General features: G+C 41.7%; 2 protein-coding genes across 4 annotated transcripts in view; one reads left to right on the top strand and one right to left on the bottom strand.

Annotated features, from left to right (window-relative positions):
• Positions 1–1464: 1464 nt before the first annotated feature.
• LOC119164344 (uncharacterized) lies at positions 1465–27106 on the bottom strand. The gene is made up of 5 exons (XM_037416515.2): positions 27032–27106; positions 8564–8870; positions 6405–6722; positions 3752–4039; positions 1465–1647 (listed from the first exon to the last, which is right to left on the bottom strand). The coding sequence occupies exons 1-5, from the start codon at positions 27089–27091 to the stop codon at positions 1520–1522; spliced, it is 1101 nt and encodes a 366-aa protein (XP_037272412.2). The 5' UTR covers positions 27092–27106; the 3' UTR covers positions 1465–1519.
• Positions 25552–27414, top strand: part of LOC142768915 (uncharacterized) — a 105009-nt gene continuing 103146 nt past the window's right edge. For all 3 annotated transcript variants that reach the window (XR_012885545.1, XM_075871467.1, XM_075871466.1), the window contains exon 1: positions 25552–25654. Coding sequence is in view for 2 of the 3 variants with exons in the window: in XM_075871467.1 (XP_075727582.1) it covers positions 25591–25654 (64 nt within the window). In the remaining variant the exon portion in view is untranslated. The remainder of the gene's footprint in view (positions 25655–27414) is intronic.

Here is a 27414-nt window from a genome sequence, read left to right as displayed (position 1 = left end):
CATTAAACGCTTAAAACGGTCTTTATTGTGTGATCCAGATGGCATCGCTTGCGCCACATCAAAGTCTGATGGTAGTATTTTCGCCCAAGTACTGACCACATTGATTGATATGTGGGATTTAGCGTCCAAAAACCATCAGATAATTATGAGAGACGCCGCAGTGGGGGGCTCCGGAAATTTCGACGACCTGTGGATCTTTAACGTGCACCCAAATCTGAGCACATAGGCCCACAGAATTTTCGCCTCCATCGAAAATGCAGCCATTTCAGCCGGGATTCGAACCCGTGACCGGCGGGTCAGCAGCCGAGTACCTTAGCCAGTAGACCACCGCGGCAGGGCCAGTATTGAGTACAATATTTAATGAGTGTCTGAACGCTTCCACTCTTCCTAACATGCGGAAGACTGCGCATGTTTTTCCAGTATATAAGCCGGAATGCAAAATTGATATTTCTAACTATAGCCAGATTTTTCTTTCTCCCCGATTTCTCACAGAAGATAGATTATTGAAGTCTACTGTGACGCGAGCAATGCTTTTGACGCAGTCAGCCAATCACGGTTTTTGTTTAAACTTGCACATGTTGATGTTGACTTGTTTGCTGTGAATCTCCTGCATAGCTCTCTGCTTTGTAGGTCATTTATTGTCAAGTAACTGGCCAACCGTCTTCTTTGTACGTAAATGTCTAGTGGCGTCCTTGAGGTGTTGCTAATAGGCCCATTCTAACGCTTAATTGACCTGAACGTTGACTCGTTTAGAACACATTATTCTTTTTTTTTGTATGCAGATTACATCAAGATATTTAGGGAAATTCATTCAGTGAATGATTGTCACTTGCTGCAGTCAGATTTGTCTTATTTCTCCGAATAATGCAGCAAAAGTAAACTTTACCCGAATATCTTGAGCACACGTTCATGAGTATATGACAAAAACAGCTATCCAAAACAGCTATATTCTGTTTATACCGTGTGGTTAAGTAAGGTTTATAACATCAGTGAACTTTCATCAGTTTCTTTTTCAGATCAGATCAGATCAGTTTCTTTTTTTATATAGCAAGGTAATTTTTTCTGCTCACACTAAGCGTGCTGCCATGCGAGGCGTTTGTTCTTTCGGCTGTGCTTGTTGAACATCACGAGAATTCAGTTCTTTTGCTGCCTTTCACAAATCGTACAGTGCAATACCTCTTCTCCAACTTGAGTACGCCTTTGTAATCTGAAATGAGATTACTGAATTCAGTAGTAACGCCAGTGAGCGAATCTAGAAAAAAACACAAGCATTTGCAACCACCATAAAGCTAAAAAGTACTCTGGATGTCATTTCTAGCTCTGATAAATTATTGTCACTGCAATCACTTTTTTTTTGCTAACAGAATTACGCTGACCTGCTTTTCTTTAAAAGCTAGTTCACGGTATGAAATCTTGTTCAATATGTTGTTGTTATTAGAAAAACTTTCTTTCTCAATGCGAAGATATGTTTACTGCGAAACGTTGATTTCTTTATTCGAGGACTCAATTCCTTGGTGTGCTAACGTCTTCGTCTGCTACGCCGTCTGCGTGGCCGATTGTCTGACTTCAGGTGGATGAAAGCGATCAAGGCCAAACCAAGCCAAAATTCCACGTTATCCGTCAGGTTGTTGTGACCCTTCAATGGAGCTATGAAGAAAAAGAAAAAAAAAGAAAATGCTTGTGAGAATAATGTTGATACAGGTTACAGTAGCGTATTGCACCTTTAGCGTGCCTATCACTTTGGCAAATATCTCAGACAAACTTGAAAGAATTCGTGGTAATTTGTTTAAAGAAAAACGGTAGTTAAAAACAATTCCGCATAGAACATATTCTTCATCATGTGTGAAACTTTCAAATCACGCACAAAGTCTTCTTAATGTTGCCCACCTCAAAGTTTATTCTGGAAGTATCCCTTATTATTTTTTTACCTAACTTAATTTACAAATAAAGGAAACATGTTTATGTAATGCGTTAGAAGCTCAATAAATATACTGCAATTTTCGGTCAGTGGAGTTTTGTAGTATTTTCGGCAAAATGTTATATTTCCACATTTTTGGTTATTTTGCACTATGCCGTGATATCTTGTATGGAAGAGTGACGTTATAGTGGGATGTGTGCTCAAGTGCTCGCTAAAAAGGATGTTTGTACCAAATATCACTAATGGGCGCCATTCAAGTTCGGAGTCCGTGAAATGAGCCGTTGGTTTAGTAACCGGTAGATTTTGACGCGAGCAACCAATAAATGCTTTTACAAATGCGTACTCTACGACAGCAACCTATACCCATAAAAATGTTTTCAGTGCTCTCTAAACATAAGCGGGCAAAGAAAACCAGACAAGTATTTATATTTTCAGCCACTTGGAAGGCGATGTGATGGCCTTAATAATAGCAGAGCTTTTCAGCCCTATTTCCCACGCATGAATGCTTTCAGCTGCTTGTTTTTTCCAGACGCAATAGAAAATGTGGAATAGCTTACCTGATCTGCTTGTTCGAGAAATGACGTCAGTCAACTCTAAAAAAGCGTTTTACAGCTTTCTATTCATTGATAATCGTGAACGCCAGGTGCCAGATTTTCTTTTTCAATTTTTAATTGGTATGGTCATTGCTGTTTGTTATTTCTTTTCCTGATGCTGATTATTCATCTGTTATTTTTATGTTCTACCGAGTACTGCCTAATTGCGTGAATATTAACTATTAAATGACAGCCTTTCTGTAATGACCCCAAGCACGGGGCTGACAGTATAAAATAAATAAATAAATTTCACAAGAACCAATCTCGATTACGACAGAATATTTCTTTTGGTCCGCACTAAGACACAATTTTAACTATATATATGTGGCTCTTCCGTGAAATATTAGCCTTAAACAGCTACTAAAAGCGAATAATAGGTAATTTTGTACATGAACTTCCATCATTGCATTCGATTTTACATTGAAGAAGAAAATAGCCTTTGTAAGTCCCCAATAATTGGAATGAGGTACTCCAATGAAGGAACTGTCGTATGACCAAGTGGGAAGAATTAGTTTATAAGTTACTTCGAAAATTGTTTTCTCATAATTCTGTCGAAATCTTCAAATGTTCAATTCGAGTCTCTTTTGTACACTTTTTTTAGCGGGGCGTAGGTGAGCTCTTTGTTTATGGCGTATATGTTTATAGCATTTTCTCTACATTTTCTGTTAACAGAAGCGTGCGAAAAAATTCCTACACAGGGCTCTCGTACACAAGCGGCGTTTCGACAAGTGGACTTGAAGGCTGTATCTATTGATACTGTGAGGTCTTGCGTCTCAAGAGCAAGATTTGATTACGAGAGACGTCATCGTCGTCGGCTGCGGAAATTTCAACTATCTTTCGTTGTTTATTGTGGGCTAACATCACACAGTACACGAGTCTCCACCATTTCGTCTCCATCTAAATGTGACCAGCGTAGCCAGAATGAAACCCACAACCCTCTGGTGTTCTTCAAGGCTAGTTGTGGCCTTGAAGAAGACAACTATACATGTCGAAACATTGGCCCGAGCGTACAACCCCCGTTTACAATTTTTTCACTACAAGGTTCATTCTTTTTTTTATGCTGTTTCTTGAGGGAGGGGGGTAAACAGAAGCGTATGTGCCACACAAATTGAGCGAAGGCTAACCCTCTACAAGCAGGTCCTCTAAAAATGAAGAACGAAACACACGGCGCCACATATCACCCTTACTTCGAACACTCTACCGTATGCACCTTTTTTCTTCTTTTCTTAGGGGCACTCACCCAAAGTCGTAACGGAGATGACCTTCTGAGTAGCGACCTGCCGGCCACCATGTTTGTTAACAAAAGTGACCGTGAAAGCGTAATCTGTTTTTGGCTTCAGTCCTTCGACCTTCACAGTCGATGCGTTGCCCCGGTGATCATTGCAGCTGAAGCTACGTCCACCGCCGGTGTGGTTGTAGGTTATGTAGCAAAGGTCCAGGGCACCATTCTTTATTAGCGGTACCGAGACGACCAATACAACTGACGAAGAATTGATGGCGCTCACTGTGACCTCGAAGTCTCCAGGAGCTGTAAATGGAAGACATAAAAAAAATCAGTGATAATTTGATTGCTGGCGTATGTAATTTCTTAATACACGCTGGTGAACCACATCGTTCATGGAGAAAGTTGCATTGCTACGGACACATGCACTGGTGATGGTCACACCGTAAATTGCCAAAGTCTTGTTTCGTAAAACATGCGGCGAAGCAAGACATATTTAGAGTCTGGCACCTCTGCAATAAATTTCAATTGAAAATTGGGCAGATGAACGTTACGCAAATGTAGCGCCATGCACTGATTTTTTTACTGGGACAAACGTTATTGTTGAGCTTCAGTACGCAAATTTGGTGGATGGCGTTTGAATTCTTTCTTAAAAACTTTTTTTTCCAGTTTCGCATGGGTTTAAATACAAGTGGGCATGTATAGGCTCGCATGAATGTATAGAAAGGTTTCTCTAAAATTCCAAACCTGGCCTCTACACCGAGCAAATATATTTTTCACTGGCTATACGCCAAGGCTGAAGGGGGATCATAGAAGAAACACTTCGAGGAGTGTTTTTATTTCAGCTGATTTCGAAAGCATGCTGGGGCTGAATTCTTGGCGCGATGTTATTCAGCTGTCCAAATTTATCAATACCATAGTTTACCATTGTGCTGCAATTACTGTAACAAATGATCTTCAACGATGTGTACACTTGCACGATGATACGAAGCGCTGGCGCAGATGAAGAGGAAGACAGCAGAGAGGAAGACGACGCTCTCTGATATCCACGTGGAATTGGTTCGGCCTTGTACAGACCTTTTCACTCAAGGCGTTCTGGGCACCACCATAGTCCTCTCTGGGCTGCTGTTAGCGTGCCTGACGCCCCCCCCTCCCCCCAAAGAAATGCTCTGCCGGGGCTGTGACGTTGGCTTCCGTATTCTCGTGCAACAGCCCAGAAACAGGATATTCTCCTCGCCGTAAAAAAAAGTCTACGCTTGGCGTTAGGTGTCTGCATGACTTGTAATAATACTATGCAACGCTGTTCCTACCAGTAACATTTTAGTGGAAGTGCGGGGTAGAAAAGGCGTTGCAGAAAAGGTGCTGCGTTCTGCCCGGAACAACATTGACAGTAGCCATGAAGAGGAAATACTTGAATTAGCGAACCAAGAAGTGTGATTTGAGGGGCTACTCAGAGTAAGCATTCTGATTGTTATGTTTTATTTTGTTGAACGCCCTTCTAAATTACTCTATTGGAGCGTGAAATCTAAAACTATGCAAGTTATGTGCAAGCTAGACTAGAATGGAATGATATCAAGTGAACGGTTCCTTTTGACCACCATCAGAAAAACAGGGATGTCGTTTATTGCAGTGTCTTTCTTGTACGGACCACACGATTTATTGATTGATTTATGGGGTTTAACGTCCCAAAACCACCATATGATTATGAGAGACGCCGTAGTGGAGGACTCTGGAAATTTTGACCACCTGGGGTTCTTTAACGTGCACCCTGGACCACAAGACAGTCCTACCCTGAATTTAAGCAGAAACGAAACAAAATCCTCACTGTCCTGTGAACATTCTTTTCCATTAACACGCAGAATAAAAAGTGAAGGCCCTTGTTTTCAACTGGTTTTTTTTCCAGGTGTTAAATAACCATGAAGATAGGTTGCGGCTGTTACATAATTACAAAATGAACTCAGTATATAGGTAAAGAAACTCCAAAAAGTGTTGCATGGTTGCGCGAAACTGAAGCTACAAACCAAACATTTATTGCGACATCTCTCTTTAGAGTAAAACGTACTTTACTTTACCAATACCTACCTTGCACACCTAAACGAACAGGGCTTACTTCTAACGCTATTGGCACGGCATATCTCAAGCACGGATTTATCAAAACGGGACAAAAAAAAAAGAGAACGCACGTACACATACTTGATTATCGTACAATTAAAAAATAGGGTACCAGTGAAAGGGCAATATAGAAGGATAATCGGAGCATACTTATAAATTTTCAAATTTGCCGATGATTAGTGTGTATTACATTCACTTATGTAGCTCATTTCACGTTGTTGACAGAGTTAATTTTACTTGTACACATTTAACGAATTTCCTGGCAGGAGATCCCCCTTCAGCCATGACCACCTTCTGTATATTTATGTAAGCATGTATATTTTATGTGAAAGTAAATAGATTGAAACTGATACTAACCGAAACTGATTGTTTGCTACAATGACACAAATAAGATATAAATGAATATTCAATAGTTCTCCAAGGCTTGGTTTTAGTGCATAATGTTCTGGCAAAACGCTAGGCGTCATTTTATGTGTATAGGTTATTTGAATGCAATAGGTGGGCAGCTAACATGATTTTTTCACCCCTGAGAACATGGCGAAGGGATCGCAAAACTCACCAAATAGAGGTGTAACGATTTCCTTGAATGTTGGCGTACTGGTGAGTGCATCCTCCCCACGCTGCGCCTTCGCAGTGACTTGAATGCAGTACGAGGTGCCAACAGTACTGTTGAAGACGAGCCAAGAATTTCGGGTTCGATGCGTCGTGCAGAGCTTGCCACTCGAGCCTGTGACGCATGTTTCGTATGCCGCACACACCTCGACGTCGTACGCAATCGTAGCTCCACAAGGGGTGTTTGATGCAGTCCACGATATCCGAGTTTTTGACGGTGATGTTTCGACCACGGCGATGTTGTTCGGACGGTGCAGAACGTTTTCTAAAGTCGACACAGAGGCAAAAAACCACGTTAAGGGTGCATGGCAGGTAAAATTTTGATCATGAAAAAATTACAAAGAATTCAAGCAAAAGCTCCAAATTTTCCAGATCAACACAAAATGTGGCTCGGGCATTCTCCATGGAAGCAAGATTTAAGAAGCAATATTTTAAATGATTATGAGACGCTGCTTCAAGTGGCGTTAATGGCCAGCTTATTTTCATTTGGCAATAATGGACTGACACGTCACCACTGTTCAATGACACAAAATCTGAGGGTGATGCTTGCTTGCTAGCTAGTAGGATGAAAATACGTTTATTGCGACCCTAATTTAGAGGATCGAATAAACGTGGTTAGCAGAAACATTTCATCAAGTCATTCATTCATAAGACCTGCACAGCAGAAACGTGTGCACTGATAATAGCCATAACGATTCGCAAGTTTACAGACATTCATGCAGTGCCGTCATACATGACAAAGAAGGGAAGGCTCATTCAAATCATTCGGGTCATTCTTGCCGCATAATAATCATGTGTACTATTTCAAAAGCTCAGAAAAGAAGTCGTCGCAGATTGGTTTGTTTTTCGTAAAAGCACTTTATCACTTTTACGTATCTGTCTCTAAGTCTATATCACACACACACGCACACACACAAGGAGCTTGTTTTCGAAATCAGCCAAATGCAGCTGAAATATTGCTTTTTTAGCCCACACATACCCTGATCTTTTATCCAAAACAGTAGTAAAGCTCTAATATTGCTAATGACTTAGTAATAGTATTAATTTAGAGGCAAGTTGAGAGTACGTATGTGTATATGTAGCCTCATTTGCACACGTTCACGTTCTGAGTTTGGCCCATGACAAGCAAAAATCTCCTTATATATATATATATATATATATATATATATATATATATATATATATGAAAGAAGTGTAGAGTATAGTTAAGGGCTCGTTTTTCTGCGTTTGACACAATAATAATGAGATCTAACAGACAATAATGACAAGGAATGTGTAGAGGAAGTTATTAGACTGACTTGTAATATAAATTTCAAGAAAGAAAAGTGGGTGAAAAAATAACTTGCCGTGGGCAGGAACTGGACCTGCGACCTTCGAATAACTCCGATGCTCTACCAACTAAGCTACCACGGCGGCCGTCTCACAGCTACTTCATTGGGTATATATGTGAATTAAACGTTGGTGTGTCAGTTAGTGCCACCAGGAGACATGGTGGCAAGTGTGGGATACCCTTTATGAGCCTGTTTTGCGTCACATAGCACGTGAACTTAATACGAGCTGGCAGCTGACCAACAATCCCTCGTATACAACCTAAAGGCACCAAGTCTGCCAGTACGATACCCTCGTTAATGAATAATGGAAACAAGTGTATAACTAGGGGCTCTTTTGTCTCTGTTTGACACAACAATATTGTGATCCAGAAGACAATAATGCCAAAGAAAGTATAGGGGAAGTTTTGAGAATATGTGATGAAAAGAAAAGTGGATGAAAGGACACCTTGATATGATTTTTGACAGAAAAGTATTTTCAAACTACTTTAAAAATTTACAGTATTTCGCATTCACACATTAAAACTTATATGATCGTAATTTCCGTAAATTTGTTGCCGGGGCACCTTGAACAAAGCAGAAATTCAGGAAGAACAAGCCAGACGCCTGAAAAGAAACACACCTGCCTTATCCTATCACTTGCCCCTTTTACTAGTATCACCACATACCCAACTTTTTGTTCCGAAATGCTAGAATATGATTTACATTGCAACAGGGCCAGCATATCAGGCAACCATTAATACCATACGTGCAGAAAATGCGCCGCAATGTAACTCACCTTCACGTTTAAATGTCGTATCGAGAAACATCCCAGCCACAATTGCCGCGACTACAAGCGCTGCACAACACAACACAGATGCTGTGATTCGTACTGCTAAACAGTAGTTAGCACGAAGTGGTGATGCTTCAGACAGTGGTTCTCCATTCATTTCCGAATCATCCAACACGCCGGCAGCGACTGTTGAATCTCGCCGAGGCATAAGTGGTTCGTCGTCGTCCGCCATGGGCGATGTCAGCCGTTGCAGCCGAAGACAGCACGAATGAGAAACAACGTAAGCGTATCCGTGGACTGGTGGACGCGCCGCCTGTGACGATAGTGCGAGATAAGTGGTTAGGAAGACGGACGCAGGGTGGCGTGCGATCTTCCTAGTGGTAGACTTCGAAAGCTGTGTCCTGCTGAACAGAAATACAAAAGGAAACACTAGACGGAGCACCTGCTTACACTGCGGTTCACAGATTGCCACTTTACTGTTCCAATCTTTAGTGTGCGTGTTCTTGCGTGTACCGTTCAGTTTTGAACACATCGGAGGAAGGGTGTTGAATGTTAACCTTGCTTGTCCCTCGTAAGATAAGGCAGTGCTTGCACGAAAGATTCGAGGGGGTGTTGGCCGACACAGAGTGAAGTGCTCTAACAAAGTATTGCAGTTTATCTCTATGCTATTCTCTTGTAACCATGCTAGGAGTATAATTGCCTACATCAAAGTAAAAGAAACAAATGAACAAAAGAGAATGAGGTAGTAAATAAATGAATAAATAAATAAATAATAGGACCTACGTGAACTTTCTTAAGTGGCACTTGCGGCAGTTGTTTTTCGCAACGAAGCCACTGCTAATACTGTTTCGCCGTTTAGCAAAACCAGGGCTGTTGCAAACAACCGCTGTATCATGCAGAGCCTCAAACTTGCCGTTACCAGCGCAGTATTTTATCCCCTAGCAGATGCACTGTTTCTTTTCTTTACTTTTTTCCGATCTCCACGTAAGTATGGAGAACATGGGAGCACGGAAGGTGACTTCTTCACCGGTGGAGAAACAGCTGCAGTCCTTGCCACTTGACCACGCGTGACTGAGGTTTAAAATCAGCACTGTTATTTTTGAACGCTTCAAACAAAGCTGGTGATACGTTTGAACGCTCCACACTAGCTCTACATCAAACATATGCATCTAAACCCTTCTTAACAGATGTGCTTTAAGTAGACGTTCTGACAGTGGCTGAATGAATAAAGAAGCCAGCAATGAACTGTGCCAGTAAATTTTTTAAAGTTACCTTAGAGTGGTGATGGTTTTTGATATTCTTATTCGCAGCTGTAACTTCATGGAGGTCACCACATATGAGTGTGTTAAATGTGCATACTTCAATGAGCCTGAATTTGTTTAGTTTTTCTAACTTTCATCAACATCGATGAGGTGATCAGAAGAAAAAAATTGCAGACAGAGGTTGTTTGTTTACGGTTATAAGATAACGAAACTCAGTAAAGGCTAGAAAATATGGGTTTGCGTTGATATAACCACATGAGAAATGTATAACAGCACAATATATCCGCTTGTTTGTTGTGAAGCGAAGAAAGCTGCCATAAACAGGTTCACTGACTCCTTCTCCGAAGAAATCATAAGAAAATTTGCTTCAGAGTAAAAAAAAACATGGTGTTAGTATTTTACTATACACTCCTAAATGTAATTTTTCTTTCCTGGGCAAAAATGAGCTAAACTTAGTCTGTAACACGTTACTCTCAGAGGTTGGGGTCATGCCAAGCATTCTAAGAAAACAAGATCCTCAAAGATGGAACTGCCTTTGATGGGAAACCGTCGGACAGCAAGTGCTGGCGGAGACAAGTTCTGACAATCCGTGATGAATGCAATTGGCCTAGCTGGTTTTTCGCAAGTACGGCAGGTTGTGCTTCCATGTGAAGCTGTTAAAAAAACATGAATAATTTGGTTCTTCTTGTGTTTTACGAACATTTCAAGATTTTCAAGCTACTACAATAAATCTCCCTGCCAGCTCGCTCTCCCCCCTTCATCCATGGCTGGTCATTCGAAATCTCTTTTTATTTTGTTTTAGATGCATGAAAAATTACAATCTAAGGTAAATAAAACAAAAAATTATATGCGGTATTGTATTTAAGAACAGCTGCCTTGCCAAAGGTAAGACTCTCTTTAAGATGGTTTCGTTTTTAAAGACACTTTTTTTTCCAGAGTGTAACGTACGCAACAGTGTGTAAAGACAAACGTAGAAGCGCCCCTTGCGAGGCGAAAAATAAGTGCTCCAGGTATCGCCTCCACCTACCGAAGGCGAGTTTCTGAGAGGACACAAGTGAGTCATACGGCTGCGCAACAACGTGATAACATTGCCGATGGTCGCGCGTGAACGGAAGAGATAAATATGAGTCATCTCGCCGTCAGATGCATGGGTAGCATGGCGACTCTTCTATATGCTCTTGGAAACTTCGTGCATTTTGATCCACCTAGAGCAAGTTTGTGCGATTTCTAGTTGTTTTGTGCGAAACTGCTATAGCGCATGAAATGCTGCTCTCTATCGACTACATCGCCAGACTGCTCTCGAAGCGATAGAAAGCTAATTGAAAGCTTCTGATATTTAAAATATTGTTTTTATTCGAGTACTTCAGGAACGCAATGAGGCCATTATATAGTGAGTAGAGGGGGATACAACATGAACACAGGCACAGTTTTTCAGGGAAGCAGTCATTGCAGTTGAATACAGTGCTATGGTCGAATAATTTGTGAAAAATTGTAGAAAGGCAACGTTATTACAAGTGTAGACAACAAAAAAAGTTCGTGGCAGTACATTGAGAGTTGAGATGTAATTTAGGTCACCTGTACTTTGATTTTTGAAACATATGTTTAGATCCTCATTCCTCCTAATGTCCACAGAATCTTCGTGCGTACCTATATTTCTCAGCATTTCGATCAGTACAAACAACTCTGTTGTCTTTCTTCAACGTGTAGAGATGAGAAGTGTTGATGCCTCATCGAACGCAGTATTTATCGCCGGTGGGGTCGGTATCAGCACGAAGTGACTGAATAGGTTGTCATGACGAAGCAATCGTCATAATGTCACAGGCCCCCAAATTTATCGACGCCAGAGAACGCTTACGGGAGGTGTAGTGGAGGACGCGAGGTTTGCTATCGACTAAAATGAAAAAAAGCAGACGATAAAGAGGGCTATTGACTACAAGTTGTAATAGGTGATTGCATCCGGCAGGGTGTCACATTTGATACAATTAATCATGTTTGCGTTGATAATACTTGTGTCGATAATTCACATCGTTCGGTGTTTGCATATTTTAATAAGTGTGGGAAATCGTTTTACAACATAGCTTCACAGAAATTACACAGCCGTATACATAGTGAACTCGAGAATTGGGCGAAATTTCGTCTGGTCGTGAAGTAAGGGCACTGTGGACATAAAAAAGATAGGACGCTGACCAAGAGGGTGTCGAAAATGCTGCAAGAGACGTTTTGGCATCCGCACAGAAGCCTTATTCACTAAGCTGAGAGGCAGAAGCTTCCAGCCTAAATCCACTAAAATAATCACTTGAGGCATCTTTAATACGTCAGAGGTAGAGTGCCGGCGTTGCGGTTAAGCGTGTTGCTCATTGTCTGGATATATAGTTAAAGATTCCAGATAGTGCCGTTTTGTGTAGTTCTTTTCTCGGGTGATAACATTATTACATTTATGACACCCTCTTAGTCGGCGTCCTGTCTTTTTATGTCTACAATGCCTTATACATGCTCGATCAACAAAAAAAAAACGGAGAATTATCCCTATCATTGCAAGTGGTTTGCACATTAGTCCTCTTCTGCGACATCGAAGCATCACCCATAAGCCGTGACCCAATGTTCCCTCTTCGAGAATGCGATATTTATGTCATGTGCTTGATGTTCGTGTACCTCAGTTTATATTACGAGAACAGTTTCTCCTTCAACGACACAGACATTTTCTCTTTCAAGGGTTGAGGTATCGGAGTATAATGTGTAATCAAAGAAGAGAGAACATTTTAAACTTTCTTCGAAGTTGTACTACGTCGCAGAAATACCGATGTCGGCGTCGTTGGTTTTGACCATAAAATTGTCATCCTCTGCATGACAGAAAAATCGAGAAAGATGCAAATAAAAAAACGGCAGATTCTACGTACAGTGGGAATCGGTTATATGCAAAGCACAAATGAGGAAGCTTGATGTGTCACTTTAAAATCAGCACAACGTTACGAGGCCGACGTAAATTACGCCGTAAATGACTTTCAAGCCAATTATTATCATGTTTGTACGTATCATTTACCTTCACCGTCCATTCTCATCACGAGATTCCAAATTTGGTATATGTAGAGCTAGTGAAACGGCCGTGCGCACGCTATGAGCGTAGCATGTAGTCATGCTTTACATGACACGAATGTTATAATTATCGTGTTTCGACGTGTCGTTTACCTTCATAGCCCGTTCACGTCCCGTAATAGCAAATGCATTACAAGTGAAGCTAGTGCAACAGCCGCCAGCACACTTTGAGGATCGCATGTAGTCTTGTTTTACATGACCCGAATATTATGATTATCGTGTTCGGACACGCCGTTTACCTTAGTTGTCCGTTCACGTTATGGAAAACTAAATTTGTTATCTTTGTAGTTGGCGAAAGGGCCGCGAGAACACTACAAGCGTAACGTGTCGTCATGTTGTACATGACACGCACATTATGATTATCATGTGTGAACGTGTTATTCACCTTCGGTGTCTATTTACATCGCGTAATACTAAATATGGTATATGTGAAGCTACCGAAACTCTCGCGAGCGCATCATGAACGCGGGTTGTAGTCATGTTCTTATATGACACGCGTATCGTAATTATCATCTTTGCACCAGTCTTATATCTTCGTCATTCATTCACGTCCCGTGATAACAAATTCAATATATGTGAATCCAGCGAAACAACCACGGGCACACCATGAGCGTGGCGTGTAGTCATGACTTACATGACATGCATGACACGCTTTCCACGTTAGGGTCTGTGACATCTGTTACCATAGCAGGCTTGCGATATGTTATGCGAAGGAAATCACCGTAAGAGTTAGCAAGACCATGAAATGTAAACTATTACAATAATAACGTAAATATCGATAATTTCATGTTACGATTAGTCATTTAGGCTCGCGATACAATCCTGTTAAGGCACACCAATTTTTGTATCGATACCATTATTGAGATGGCCAGGAGAGCTATAAGTTGTAGACTGCTAGATAGATAGATAGATAGATAGATAGATAGATAGATAGATAGATAGATAGATAGATAGATAGATAGATAGATAGATAGATAGATAGATAGATAGACAGATAGATAGATAGATAGATAGATAGATAGATAGATAGATAGATAGATAGATAGATAGATAGATAGATAGATAGATAGATAGATAGATAGATAGATAGATAGATAGATAGATAGATAGATAGATAGATACGCTCAACGTCGCCGAAGTTCGCTAAGCAATGCTTCGCATTTAATAAATCATAAAGAATTACAGCATATCCAAGGAGTAAATGATGATGAGTGGGGCAAAGCGTCCGTCAGCCCGTCCGTCCTTCAATCCGTCCGTTCGTTCTTGCTTCCGCCTGTCCGCGCGACCATCCATGCATTCATTCATGCGTCCGTCCATCTGTCCATGCGTTCGTCCATGAGTTTGTTCATCCATCTGTCTGTCTGACTATTCACGTGTCCATCCGTCCGTACGTCCGCGCGTCTATCCATCGGTCCGTCCGTCTGCTAGTCTGTCTGTGCGCCCGTCTTTGTATCCACTCCAAGTACCGCCATCTCCCCATCTCGCATCCCCTGTGGCACATAACCACATGCATGTGGTAGTACGTAGCCACCAGTGGCACATACCTGCTCTAGAGCGGCTTTGTGCCACCGGTGGCTACGCACTACCACATACATACAAAGGATGGCCAGACTCACGCCTTAAGGAGCTTCGCCCTTAAAAGTGCAGCTAAAATGGACATCGAACCCGAGTCTTTTCCGTGGCAAGCAGATATTCTACCACAAGGTCATGCGTCTGCTTGTGAATACAGTAAAAATAACTTCCTCTGCTTGCAAAAGCAATGAAAGTAACATGCTTTACAAATACCCGCATCCTGCGTACATGCTTCACATTTCAACATGATATATTGCAGTAAAAATGAGGGGTCAAAGCGCTCATTGACACCGGGCGTAAGAACATGTGACATTGACTACGTGGTTTAAAGGTGGTAACCCACTAAAAAAAGGTACACCCGCTTCTCGGCTTCTTCCTTTAAGGCCATGTAGTGGGTGCATAGCAAGCTCAAAAAGATTTCATGTACCAAGTGTTTGAAATGTGCACTAGGAGCACAATATCGCTATCGCGTTCAACGCTTAAAGCCGAAGCTCTGGTCCCTGAGTTTTTTCAACTCTTTCCTACAGCAACTAAAATGTCAGGAGTGGTATGGCCTTTCACAAACCAGCGGTTGTTTTTCTTCTTTTGTGGTTGATTTACGCCGCTGAAGGTTGTAGTGGATGACATGACCTATGTTCGCTGAAAAGTCAACTGAGCGTGTCCGCAGACATGCGTTTTTCGTCAATCTCTTGGTTAAGTTTACTGTTTTGGTTTCTGAAAAGACAAGGTACCTCCTTTTAAACTCGAGGCATTTTTTTTGCGAACTTCAGTGACTTCGGGAGTATCTATTTAGCCACCTACGATTTGTGACCTCCTGACCTGCATCGTCAAGCGGATGTATACCAATATTCGTGTGACATGACATCAATATATGACGAACGCAAATGGCAGGTAATAATAATAAAATCGTAAGAGACGAAGAAGAAAAATGTATCAGAAAGGGAGGGAGGATACGCTAAGTCCAGCTTGCTTCGCTACACGGGAGGGAGGGGAATTAGGGAAGAGTTCAAGTTTCACAAGTGGTCGCACAGTGACGTTGCCCTCAAGAATTGTAGAAGGGCTCATGTGACTTTCTGGGCTGAAGTACGTGAAGGCTATGCTCTCAAGATATTCTCCAGAGTAAACAGTTGGTCATCCAGCCTCCTTAAGGCACACTGGAGAGTCCGGCAATCTTATTGAACTTCTGGACAATGGCACAGGACATGGTCGAGAGTTTTTACATAATGACAGTTATCACAGTTGGGGGAGTCAGCCATATTATAGCGATAACTGAATAAATTGATAAAGGAAACGCCGACGCACAACTGACACAGCATTGTAGCATCCCGTCACGAAGTCTTTGATGGCGGCTGAAATCTGAGTAATGAAGCGAGGTTCTGTGGCGTGGTGTACATGCGTTGCCTTGGCACTATTTCGTTAGTTTTATGTATAGCAAAATTGATACGATGGGACATGTTTCTATGAGTAACATAAATCAGAGGTGGTATTCTGAAAAACATGATATGCATGTTAAGTATGGCGTCACAAATTACCATGTTTTTAGCGCGCTTCTGGCTGTTGCGCTAACTTGACATGTACCAAACATGTAATGGGTGAGTAATTCTATAACGAACAATAATACAGTTATGAATAAATATTTACAATTTTAACAAGCATTCATTTACAATTATAACGAACAATAATGGCAGTCGTGCATGCATGCATGTCATCTCCACGATAATATACATGTTATGACCATGTGCGCTCGCTGACGCAATAGTAGAATAATATAAGTCAAAACTGATATTGCTTGTCGCTGGTGTATGACGAACATACACAATGGGTTCAACACGAAAATTATGATGTTCAGGTAATGTATGTATGACGTCCTTCTGGTGCGTTTGCAGCCAGTTCAACAGCTTTATATGCTTCAAAATTGGTATTGCAAGGAATCACAGTATCAAGAACATAATGTCACGTGGTAGCCCTAAAATCATAGTGTTGACGTCATCTACATTAAGATTAGCATTAGGTTTAGACTTTGAACCTTTCTTGATCGATAAAAACGGTTAAAAATATAACCCATGAGGCTTCGTTAGACATCTAGACAGGCATGACAGGTTCAATTCTTGAAAAAAATTCTTTGTTACTTTTTTTAACATTTTCCGACCTTTCCGTCACTACTTGCAAGTTTTTGAACAAAACAACAGAAGCATTCTCTGAGGATTGTCTCGAACAACAACAACAAAAAACCTTTTTTGTATTCGGTGAACAAGATCAACTCCTTTTTTGTGAAATAATCAGCAACAAGACATAACCCTACACTTCTCTTGTCTTTATCTTCAAGACTACACATAATGACATTGGCGCATTCAAATACACTCAGCGAACGCTCATCGTCCGTCACGTGAACCATTAAGGTGACCATTTCACTAATGCTGAGCAATAGTGTTACACCAAATTTTTACAAATTCTTTGATATGTGGGGTTTAACGTCCCAAAAGCACCATAAGATTATGAGAGACGCCGTAGTGGAGGGCTCTGGAAATTTCGACCACCAGGGGTTCTTTAATGTGTACCCGAATCTGAGTACACGGGCCTACAAGATTTCCGCCTCTATTGGAAATGCAGCTGCTGCAGCCTGGTTTGATTCCGCGACTTGCGGGTTAGCAGCCGAGTACCTTAGCCACTAGACCACCGTGGCGGGGCGAATTTTTAAGAATTACTGAAGAGCTAACGGCGAACTGTAGTGTGGAAGAAGCGATGGTAGAAGATTCGGCGAGTGGTGTAGAATTAGTAATTTTTTACTAAGTTTCTATGGTGGACAGCCAGGCCACGTATAGCAAAACAAAACAGGACAACAAAATCTGCGGGCAAAGAATTGAGCTTTGCCGACGCAATAATACCGGAACAGACTGCATATTCTCAGCCTTAGCTCAAAAGTTTGCGTCGAACCTAGGAACAGCACTGTTAAAAAAGGTAGCCTTGGCGAGGACTGTTTCTAAACATGTGACGAACGATGAGCAGTCGCGGTCACTTCCGCAGTGTGGGCTCTCTGGACAGCCCGTAGTTGTGGTGGTAACTCTGAACTTCGTAAGGGCAAGTCTCAATTCTCTTCTGTGAGTCCACTCTGGCCCCATAATGTGGGACACCACCGGCGCATATGTTTGAAGTTACTAACCACACCACAATCAAAACAAATAGACGCAGAAGCTTCCGAGGAGACGATGCTGAGGAAAGATAAACTTAGATAGGACCTTGCCTAGGGCATTCTAAATTTAATGACTTGAAACGTAGACAACTCGATGTGCGGAAGAATAAATGGCAACTTACTTAACTGGTAGTGTTTAGCCACTTCATTGAATGTAAGTAAAGAGTCCCTACACAGCGCACTGCCAACCTGCAGACTTACACCTCTCCAGCGCGGAGAGCTAGTGTATGTGTCCCGGAGTGAGCAGTCCTGTACAGGTTTACGAGGGAGTCCAGTAGGTATTCGAGATGACGATTAACTAGGTAATATGTGAATACATTGTCCTATTTTCAAGAACTTTAGCTATTTATCACAGACGAAACGAGGGGCAAAAGCCCTAATTACCAACCTTGTGCCGGTGAAGGTTTTCTACCTACTGTCGTTCAAGAGGGCAACGGCCACAGCCAACTGCTTGGCTTTTGAGAAATTACAGTCCCTAAGTGACGCAGCATTGGTAGCAGAGTCCAAATTATTGACGGATATAACTGAAAACCAATTGGAGCCACCCTACTGAGCGGCATCGACAAAACACACTGAATTAGTATCGGTTCCGATACTCTTAAGAATCGTGACGACCCTAGCCCTGCACCTGCCTATAATGGATGGACGTTTTGTACGAAGGGGGAGAGCTGGATGGCGTATGCTATTCAACTGACTGTTGAAGACAGCTATCATCTACAAGCGCAGGGCTGATACCTAGGACGGACAGAATTCTGCCTAGCAGCTGGCCTAGACGACAATAGCACCAGCTGCGCGGTCTCTTGGGTATCAATGATCTTCATAACATAACATTCTTCATAATAACAAAATCCTTTCATTAGACAACCTCGTTAAATACAATTTATCCATAGTGTTATTTAAAATAATGAAGAACCTTGCTCCAGTAAACATATTTCCAGACGCTGTTCTAGTAAACACCAACCGAACAAGATTTGCAGCTAACAACAATTTATTATTGCCATTAGTCCATACTAATTATGGAAAACACTCTGGTTATTTCACGTCCTTATCAACCTGGAAGTCTTCCCCTTAACGCTAAGCAGTCTTCATCATTAGCTATTTTTAAAAACACATTATTTACAAAACACATTCTGTTGGATACCATAGAATTCTAAGATGTGCATTATTATCTACACCTGTTCATATTCATGCACTCTTAATGGTGCCACAGCCACTCATGTTTTTCTTGCTTTTTTCGTTCCTCTGTTCATTTCGTCAATAATGTTTGGGTTTTTCTTTTATTTTTTATATGTTCTTTGCAGTGTTTTGTTGTACTTATGATTGTAAAATTTGTTTTTTTAGTCTGTATTCCTTTTATTTGTATAGCTTATTCCACGTTGCTGCATTTTACTTGTGCATTTTTATCACATTTCCTGCCAGGAGGTCCCCCTTCAGCCAAGTGCTCTGGGACCTCCTCCTGTATGTTTATGTAAACATGTATGTTTTGTACGAAAGTAAAAATAAATAAACTGAAACTGAATGATCTCCTCTGGGGTGTTATCGACTTCTTGCTATATAAGGCGGTACGACCTTTTCCGCGTGGGGATCACCAACTCCCTCTTTATGATTTTTCTGATCAGAGTTTCTAGCTTCCACTTTTTGAATCCGTACCAAGAGTGCATGGCAGCAATTTGAGTAGTACGACTCATAAAGAATACATAAAGAATCCCAGTAAATTGAACCTGAGTGCTTTTTCGTAATCAAAACCCTAATAATCAACATGATCATGTGCTCGGTCTTAGTTGATATTTTACCAATGGTTCGATCATTGTACCCGTTTGATTCTATTATCATACCCAGCCTTCGAATCACGTGCACCCTCGAAATGGGTGGCCACATCAGGTGCGAAGCATAATGTCCAGCTCTGTTTTTGGCTTCCAGCACTTTGGCTTCACTCTTTTTCTAGGAAGATCCGACTAACTCGAGCAGCACATCAGGTCTGTGCGAGCAAGGAAGAGCTTCCTCTGATTGATGACTTCCTGAAGTTACAATCTTGACTTTCCTTTTGCTAATTTCCGAAAACCAGATGATTATATCATCAGCGGAAAGCATATGCTGATGCCCTTCATGTGAGGTAGCAATGTGCATATCTTGCACAAAATGATGTTGAAAAGAAGTGGGGATATCGTCGCTTTTTGTGGCATACCTTTAAGGTCTAGTGCTAAAGAAAAGGATTTGAGGTCCCCGATTATAAGCGTGGCCTTTCCAGATTCAAAGAAAAGAGCTGACGCATCTTTAAGAGGTTTTGCCCAGCCCTAGCTTTAAGTTTAAAATAAGCGAGTGAGAAGTGTTGTCAAATCTATTCTTTTTTTATATCAAGGCCTCTAGGATGCTTCTTACGTCTTTTTTGTTTACGTCTATGACCTGATGTTGCGGATTTTTGAGGAAAAAAAAGATTAAACTATTGACCGTGGATAAGAAACGGCGTTTGGGCACATGACTGGTTAACCATCTGCTGAGAATGCTTCCGTAGCTCTTTAGAGAATTTTCGCTTAGTGACAGATGAGCTGAAAAAAGTTGAGGAATGAGCAAAGAAAATTTTGTTTGAATTGAACCTGGAACTCCCGTATAAATGCGTAGCGATGACTTATGGGTTATACAAGAAACCAATCTTCTCGATAAAGACCCACCTGCAAAAGTGACCTTCGCGCGCTATTGTTTCTGAGAGAGGCATGTCGCCGCTAGTTGTTTCAACCTTTTTGCAGAAGCCTCCAGAAAAACTAAAGGCGAAAGATCATTTTGTAATTAAGGATTCCGAAGAAATCGTCGAAGATTTATTTCTTGGAAAGTTAGAAGGATGCACGGCATTCAGTGAAGACTCAATAGATGCGTTGAACTGAAACTCCCTGCAAACAGGGTCTGGTCAAATGTGAGGCCCACGGGACGGCTTATGCTCTCTCATAGTAGAGCACCTGGTGCTCTAAATAGGGAACCACTTTTTCTAAAGAAGTGGAGATTTCCACTACTCCCATCGACAGCGAAACTTATGAGTTCTATGAAGAATTATATAACAAAAAAACGATAAGCAAGAACTATGAATTGATAGTGGTTTGAACGTAGATAAGTTTTAGAGTTACTGATTGATATTTCATTTGCACTCTACCTTCATTGTGTGGGAAAAAAGAATGATGGTACACAAAGCGGGTCCGCAAAAATGCTAGGACCTAAAGCTTCGCCTTCGGGAGTTAAACGCGATAGTGCCTTCCGTGCCGTTCGTAGGACGTATTTCATACACTCAGTGCTTGAACCTTTTTAAAATTTGCTATGCGTGCACCCACAATATGTGGCTTTAGGGGATTGGCGCAGTAGCGTTGGTGTCGTTTGTAGTGGGATACCAGCTTTCAACCGTGGAGCCGTTATGATATTTGCATATTCTGATGCCCATTGGTAACGAACACTTGTACCACGCATTGATACTGTAAAATTTCATGTTGCATTGGGGAGCATGTATACAGGACGCATGTGTTTGTGATCATGAAAGCTACTTTCACTGCATTTCCAAGCAGAGAAGTTTTTGTTTCGCTGTTTTCACAAGCAGAGGTGTGGCCGTGTGCTAGAAAATTCACTTGCCACGTAAACGATCCGGATTAGACTCCCACTCGGTCTCAAAAAACCATGGTTAGGTCCTCACTCTGCTCCAGTGCTTTTTATTTATTTTTTTATTCATTTGCATCGTTTCCGACTTTTTGCTCAGGCGTAAGATTCTGATTTTTCGCTCACAACCAACGATACCGACGCCAACGCCGGAATTTCTGTGAAACGAGCTCTTTTATCGCACTAACAAAAAAATCATTGCGTCCATGATGGCACCACAATTTAGCGACATTTCTCAGGGAAAGTTGACTGGAATCTCGTAAGGAAGCTCGAGAGGTAGGTTGTTCGTGCCACTCGATACGTCAATGAGAATCTGATTTTAGTGCCTAAATGTAAAAAAAGACGCCTCCCCGGTGGTCTGGTTGATAAGGTACTCAACTGCTGACGCGCAGGTCCCGGGATCGAATCCCGGTTGCGGCAGCTGCATTTTTTATGGAGGCAAAAGTGATGTAGGTACGTGTGCTCAGAACTGGGTGCACGGTAAAGAACCCCGGGTAGTCGAAATTTCAGTAGTCTTCCACTACAGAGTCTCTCATATTCATATGGTGGTTTTGGAACGTTAAATTCTACATATCAGTCTATCTAAATATAAAAAAGAATTGTTGTGCCTAAGTAAAAGTAGTAAATGAACGCTTCTATGCCATGTGCACTTTATTCAGTTGCAGCCTAAGAATAAATGTGCAAGCTCTGCCCACAGTGGTCACCATCCCAGCCGCGCTGAATTTGTTTTAAAAAAATGTGGAACGCTTCACGATTTTGCGTGTAATGCGTGTTTTAAAAAAAAAAGGTTTAACGATTTCGAGTACTTCGTACTCAACTATGAGAGAGCACTGAGCCGTCCTGCTAAAAGCCCTAGGAGGTGAAGTGTGGTTAGCTTTTCGTCTTCTTTCAGTTACTTCTATTACTTTTACCACCACTCGGCAGTGAGTTACTGGTCACGTCAGGCAGAATCGACGTACTTCAGTCGTACGACTTGCCCGTACAGACACGTGTTTTATTCACTAGTTTGCGGTCAAAAACTTTCTCTTGTTTGCAAATTTTATCAAAAGTTTCGACTTCACTGTTCTGCCAAACGTAATGTTTTAACAAAGAACGACGAACTTTTGTTCTATGAACAAGCGTAGTATTTCATTCCAAGAGAAAAGTGCTTATGGTTAGAAAGGAAATCGCCAATCACTGCTCTGTTTCACAGATTATTGACGGGCGCGCAGCAGTACTGAGGGCGAAGCGGATAATTATTCTTAGGTTAAAACTGACTATAAGGGTGGTATACAAAATATCATTACCCTGTAGTAAAGTATATATCCAGCAAATGGGATGCTCTCTCTATGGCTAAGAGAGCACTCTAAAATCTTGAATACCTACACGTATGACGATCTGCCTTCGAACTGCCACACATGTGTGTTACCACCACTGTTCAGAGGCTCTAGAGTCTTCTTCATACAAAGTGATCAGACAACAACAGAACCCCTGCAAGCCCTCTAGAATATAAAAGTAGAAGCGTCGTGCATCAGGCAAACATTGGTTTATGTCCATGTAAAAGAAAGCCTAATCAGCAGTATGTTTGACTGACGTGATCTTTTGCCACGCCTTCGCAGTGTCTTGTGCGTGATTTTTTCTCTTTGCACTGTTATGGCCCCTTGCCAGTCCCTCTGCGCGTCTCAATATGCTTACCGTAAATAATTAAGTAATCTGAATAACGTAATGAGTCTACAGTTAACAGTAAGCGCTTGTTTTGTGTTCTGCTATTCTCGTCTTGTCCGTCTGCGCACTGTTTTCGCCCGTAGTGTATCACCGACTCGCTCAACTGTCATACTTGCGTCTTTCGTGCTGTTGCTTCATTTCGTTTTGACAACGGGTGCGCATGCTAGCTCCCGAGGAAGCATGTAAACCACAAGTAACGTTCTTATCGAAGAAAATTGAAAACGTACTGACACTGCCATTATGTCGTGCTCAGAGGACATCGAGAACACACTCAATGTTTTTTTTGTGTGTCCCAGCAAACAAATGACAATGTTCTCTCAAGCTAGAGAGCAAAGTTATTCTTCCTGCCAAGCTGTGAAATCTATCTAGGTTGAGCATTAAATAAATTGAACATTAAATTAATTACGCCGACCACGGCATGAGATGCATTTTCAAAGAAGGGCAAACATATTCCTGACAGATTTCTTATTAGAGACTGGGCTGGACAAGCGCTTGTGATATACAGGCAGGGGTTGACATATATGAAATGATGCGCTAGTGCACATACTGAGTGTAAAAATAAAGATGTGCGTCTGAACTTTTTACGACAGTGTGAACTGCTGCAAGCAAACTGTACATTGACATGTTATTTGAACTAGTTTCAGGGTGCTGTTCTGCGTGTTTGCTGATTGTTCATTTATGACTACTATTCAGTATTATTCTTCTTATTATTTTCGCTGCAGGAGCTAATATTACAGAGCAGCCGCCGCCTGGTACTGCCTGTTGGCCCCAACGTGGGAGACGCCCCTATACGCTCTTAGCGCGCCCTGCAAGACTGAGATAAGGTTTCCTTTTTCTTTTTTTAATTCATAACAGAGGCAATATGGACCTCCACCTCTTCACAGCAAAACAGTTAGAGCAGAACAGAATACCATAGTAGAAAGTTTGGCGTCGTTTTGTGCCACACACGTGTGTCACCGCTGCGCCAACGGAAGGTATTTAAGTTCGGTTATTGGCGGATGATATTCATGTATGCGAGAGACGGAAAGACATGTGTTTAATACGGCACTTCTGGTACAAATATCATGCCCTGAGATTGTACGAGGCAGTTGGGCTGGAAGATAAAAATGAATAAATATCATTTACTGCGGGGTTTTCTTTATAGTCGTCATAAACATATTCAAGCAGGTGCTATTGTCTTTTACACATACTGCTTCTCGAGATACATGACAAACGGAAACGGAGCGCCTAGTCTTTTCTCGCCTGGTAGAATGCGTACCTATAAAAGTTGATGGGGCTAACCTGCGTTTATTTTGCTGCCTTTTTTTAATCTAGGAGGTACAAGTAACAGGTTCCGGCATTGTTCTTTAGAGATGAGAGTGCCTACTAGGCGCATTGCCACGCATATGGCCAGAAAAAATACTTTGCTAATAATTATGCTAGGAACAGGTAATATAGCTGTGCATGGAATATAAAATATTACGGGAAAAAGTCACATAAAGGGAGATGGTGAATTGGGCCAGTGGAATTACGTTGATAATTGAACATTTTTAAGCGCACCAAAAACAGACGGACAGAAGAGACTACTGACAAGGACAGCGCTTGCATTTTTAGCGCACTTCAACAAAATCTTATGAAGGGTGCTAGCTCTGGCAAACTACAGCAAAAAAAAACACATACACACAAAAAAAAAACGTTGCGCAAGAACGGACGTTGAGCGCAGAACTTTCAACATCTATTAGAAAGTTACACTTATATTTACATTGTCATACGAAGACTTTATCATTGGGCAATAGTACGTGATGCATTCCTTCATCAGTAATCTGTAGGAATAATTTGTATAGCTTCTTTTCGTGACTAAGTTGTAGAAATATACGTGCAATACTCCTAAAAAAATTTGCTGGGCTTTAAACGTTAGCATCATCGTAGACGTTCCGTTTGTTGTGTTTTTTTTTTGAAATCAAGTGCATTAGAATTATGTACCAAGAAGCCCAACTTGCCACTTTACACAAGAGCAGTTGGCGGGGTGGCATGGTATTGCCTTTCTGAAAAAAAAGTTAACAACTTACACTGACACGGCCGAACAGCCACACAAACACAGGGCAAGCTGTCAAGTGAGTTTACAGTGAAGAAACAAAGGTATATACTTGGCGCACAACATCTGGTCTAAGCAAACATGTAGAAATCTATGAAGATAAGCCAAAGGTACGCTCACTAGTGTGACACGTGTCCTCTTACGTCGGGGCACACTTATTTCTCGCGTTAAATGAATGGATGAGATTTAGGTATGTGTCTATAACCTAAACTCACCAAGGACACTTTTCATGCATAATGAAAATAATGTGTAAATATGACAAAATGTGCAAGATAGTTGAGCTGCCACTACAATGTCTGCCACTACAAGCAAAATAACAATCTACATGACGTATCTAGTGTCCTTTTCCTTTTTACTGTACAAACTTCTCTTTGACATTTCTATCCTTCTCTCCTACTTTCCGACATTTAAGAAAAAAAATTCAACGAGCTGTAAAATCACAAAAAGTATTACCGTTCTACATTCACTCAATCCGACTTTCAAGTCTCTGTTATACAGAAGGAATATGTTTTTCATACTACTTTGCTTTTGCAGTTTACACTGCAGTGGAGCTGTCGATCGTCTCAGTGGTAAGCTTCATGTGTAATCGCATGCACTAAGCGGTTGTTAAACTCTGTCCACTAAGAGCTTAAACCTTACGCAGAACGAGTAAATAAATTTATAAGCTTGATATGCCGGTATTCCTCGTTGCTTCTGACGCTTCTTTCTCAAACTTTGTTCATACCGAGGTTTTTTTTAGTAGTTCAGAACTTCACCTCCCTTATGATTAAGAAACTGTGATTTCAGGTGCTTTACATAGCGCATCCTGACTCAATCCCAACACAAAACCTTTAAAATGAACAATTTGAAAACAAAATAAACAATTGATTTCAACTTTAGGATACCTTTTTATCAGATTATTAAAACTGCTTTATGCCTGGGTCACCTAAGACTTTAGAGAAGTATTTTTGTGACAGAAATGACGTTCACAAATATAAAAATGTTCTTGCGCCCCGATTCCTACCTCCAACTTCTTGTAGTGCAGCGGTAAGCGCCCGATTCTCTACCAAATCGGTTATCGAAGAAGACGAAGAGAACTTCACAAATGCGCCATTTATCTCCTACTCACTTTCGTTCACTCAATGCTCTCTGTTCTTTGTGCGTGGTGGTGCCTGTGAGCTAGCACCAAAAAAGATTGATTCGTCAATGACTCTGTTAAAGCTTGTCGTCCAAGATTGAGCGCCGGTGCACTTTCCCCTCAAAGAGGCCTGTCGTATACTTCGTTCAACTAAGTGCAATAATCATCATCTGCTGAGGCATAGTCATTCCCCAGAATACTAGGAGGATGAGTTAGCTTCACCTCAAGAGAAAAAATCTACACAGTGATGGGTCTCGGGACAAGTCGTCTTTTCAATGGCTAGCCTGGCTTCGATTCTCGGTGCATGCTGTACCCGCGCTGCGCTGCACAGTCACGCAGCTGCATGATTTCTTTTTCAATTAGTGTTACTTCCATTAGTGCATAGTGAAAGATGCATTATCAGGTATCCATACATTCTTATATGTTTTCGCGAAATCTGTAACAAAATTATTTCACTGAGATGAATTTTATGAAAATCCAAATATTTCCTCTTGGTGGTTATGTAGAGGAAAAGAAGAGAAAAGTGCTGCCTGTAACTGTCAATCATGACACCTCAGAAGGTAAGCACAAGGATGTGGTGAAGAAAACGTTCGTTCAACCTCCTTCAGCACGCGCTCGAACTTTTTGTCTGGAAAAAATTTTCCGAAAAAACTTGTCTGGAAAAGCCGCCGAGAAGGCCGGAGAAATTATTCGCAGAAGAATGATCGGCCAAAGATGGGCATTAGAAAGACGGGAGCACGTGAAGCACTCGAAGCCCACGGGTGGGAGTCCAGTTGGCCTGAATGTGGTCACAGTACAGCCACTTAACACCCCCCCACAAACCACGTACCGGTGAGTCCGTCGGCTGGAGCACGAGCACAGCACGAACTTCCACAGCAAGTGCGGTCATCACTGCTTCTTTCTGATCGTCGAATGAGGCCGGCGTATCCAGAGAAGAGAGTGCAGTGGTCTTCGAGCGTGATAAGGAGGCAGGCGGACTCGTAGGACAGTGAGGGGTTGTTCCCGACGTCCAACGGTCAACACTGGCGACAGCATCATGGAAGGAGCGGCCTATCACTATTATCGCACTGCCACGCTGGCCGATGTTTTTACAGCGTTATTGCCTTGCTCCATCGCTTGGCGGCGTGTCATGGGGCCATCCGAAGTGGCAAGAATCACATCGGACTTGTGCTAAATCTGTCAGGAAAGGCAGTGCTGCTCATTGGCTAGATG

Source organism: Rhipicephalus microplus, chromosome 8, assembly GCF_043290135.1.
Source record: "Rhipicephalus microplus isolate Deutch F79 chromosome 8, USDA_Rmic, whole genome shotgun sequence".
Lineage (NCBI taxonomy): Eukaryota > Metazoa > Arthropoda > Arachnida > Ixodida > Ixodidae > Rhipicephalus > Rhipicephalus microplus.
This window is presented reverse-complemented; position numbering and strand designations above follow the sequence as displayed.

Coding starts and splice junctions, on each gene's coding strand:
- LOC119164344 (XM_037416515.2), bottom strand. CDS start 27,091: ATGACCGCACTTGCTGTGGAAGTTCGTGCTGTGCTCGTGCTCCAGCCG. Junction 4,040..6,404: donor AATCGTTACACCTCTATTTG/GTGAGTTTTGCG, acceptor TTCCATTTACAG/CTCCTGGAGACTTCGAGGTC. Junction 1,648..3,751: donor CATCTCCGTTACGACTTTGG/GTGAGTGCCCCT, acceptor TTTTCTTCATAG/CTCCATTGAAGGGTCACAAC.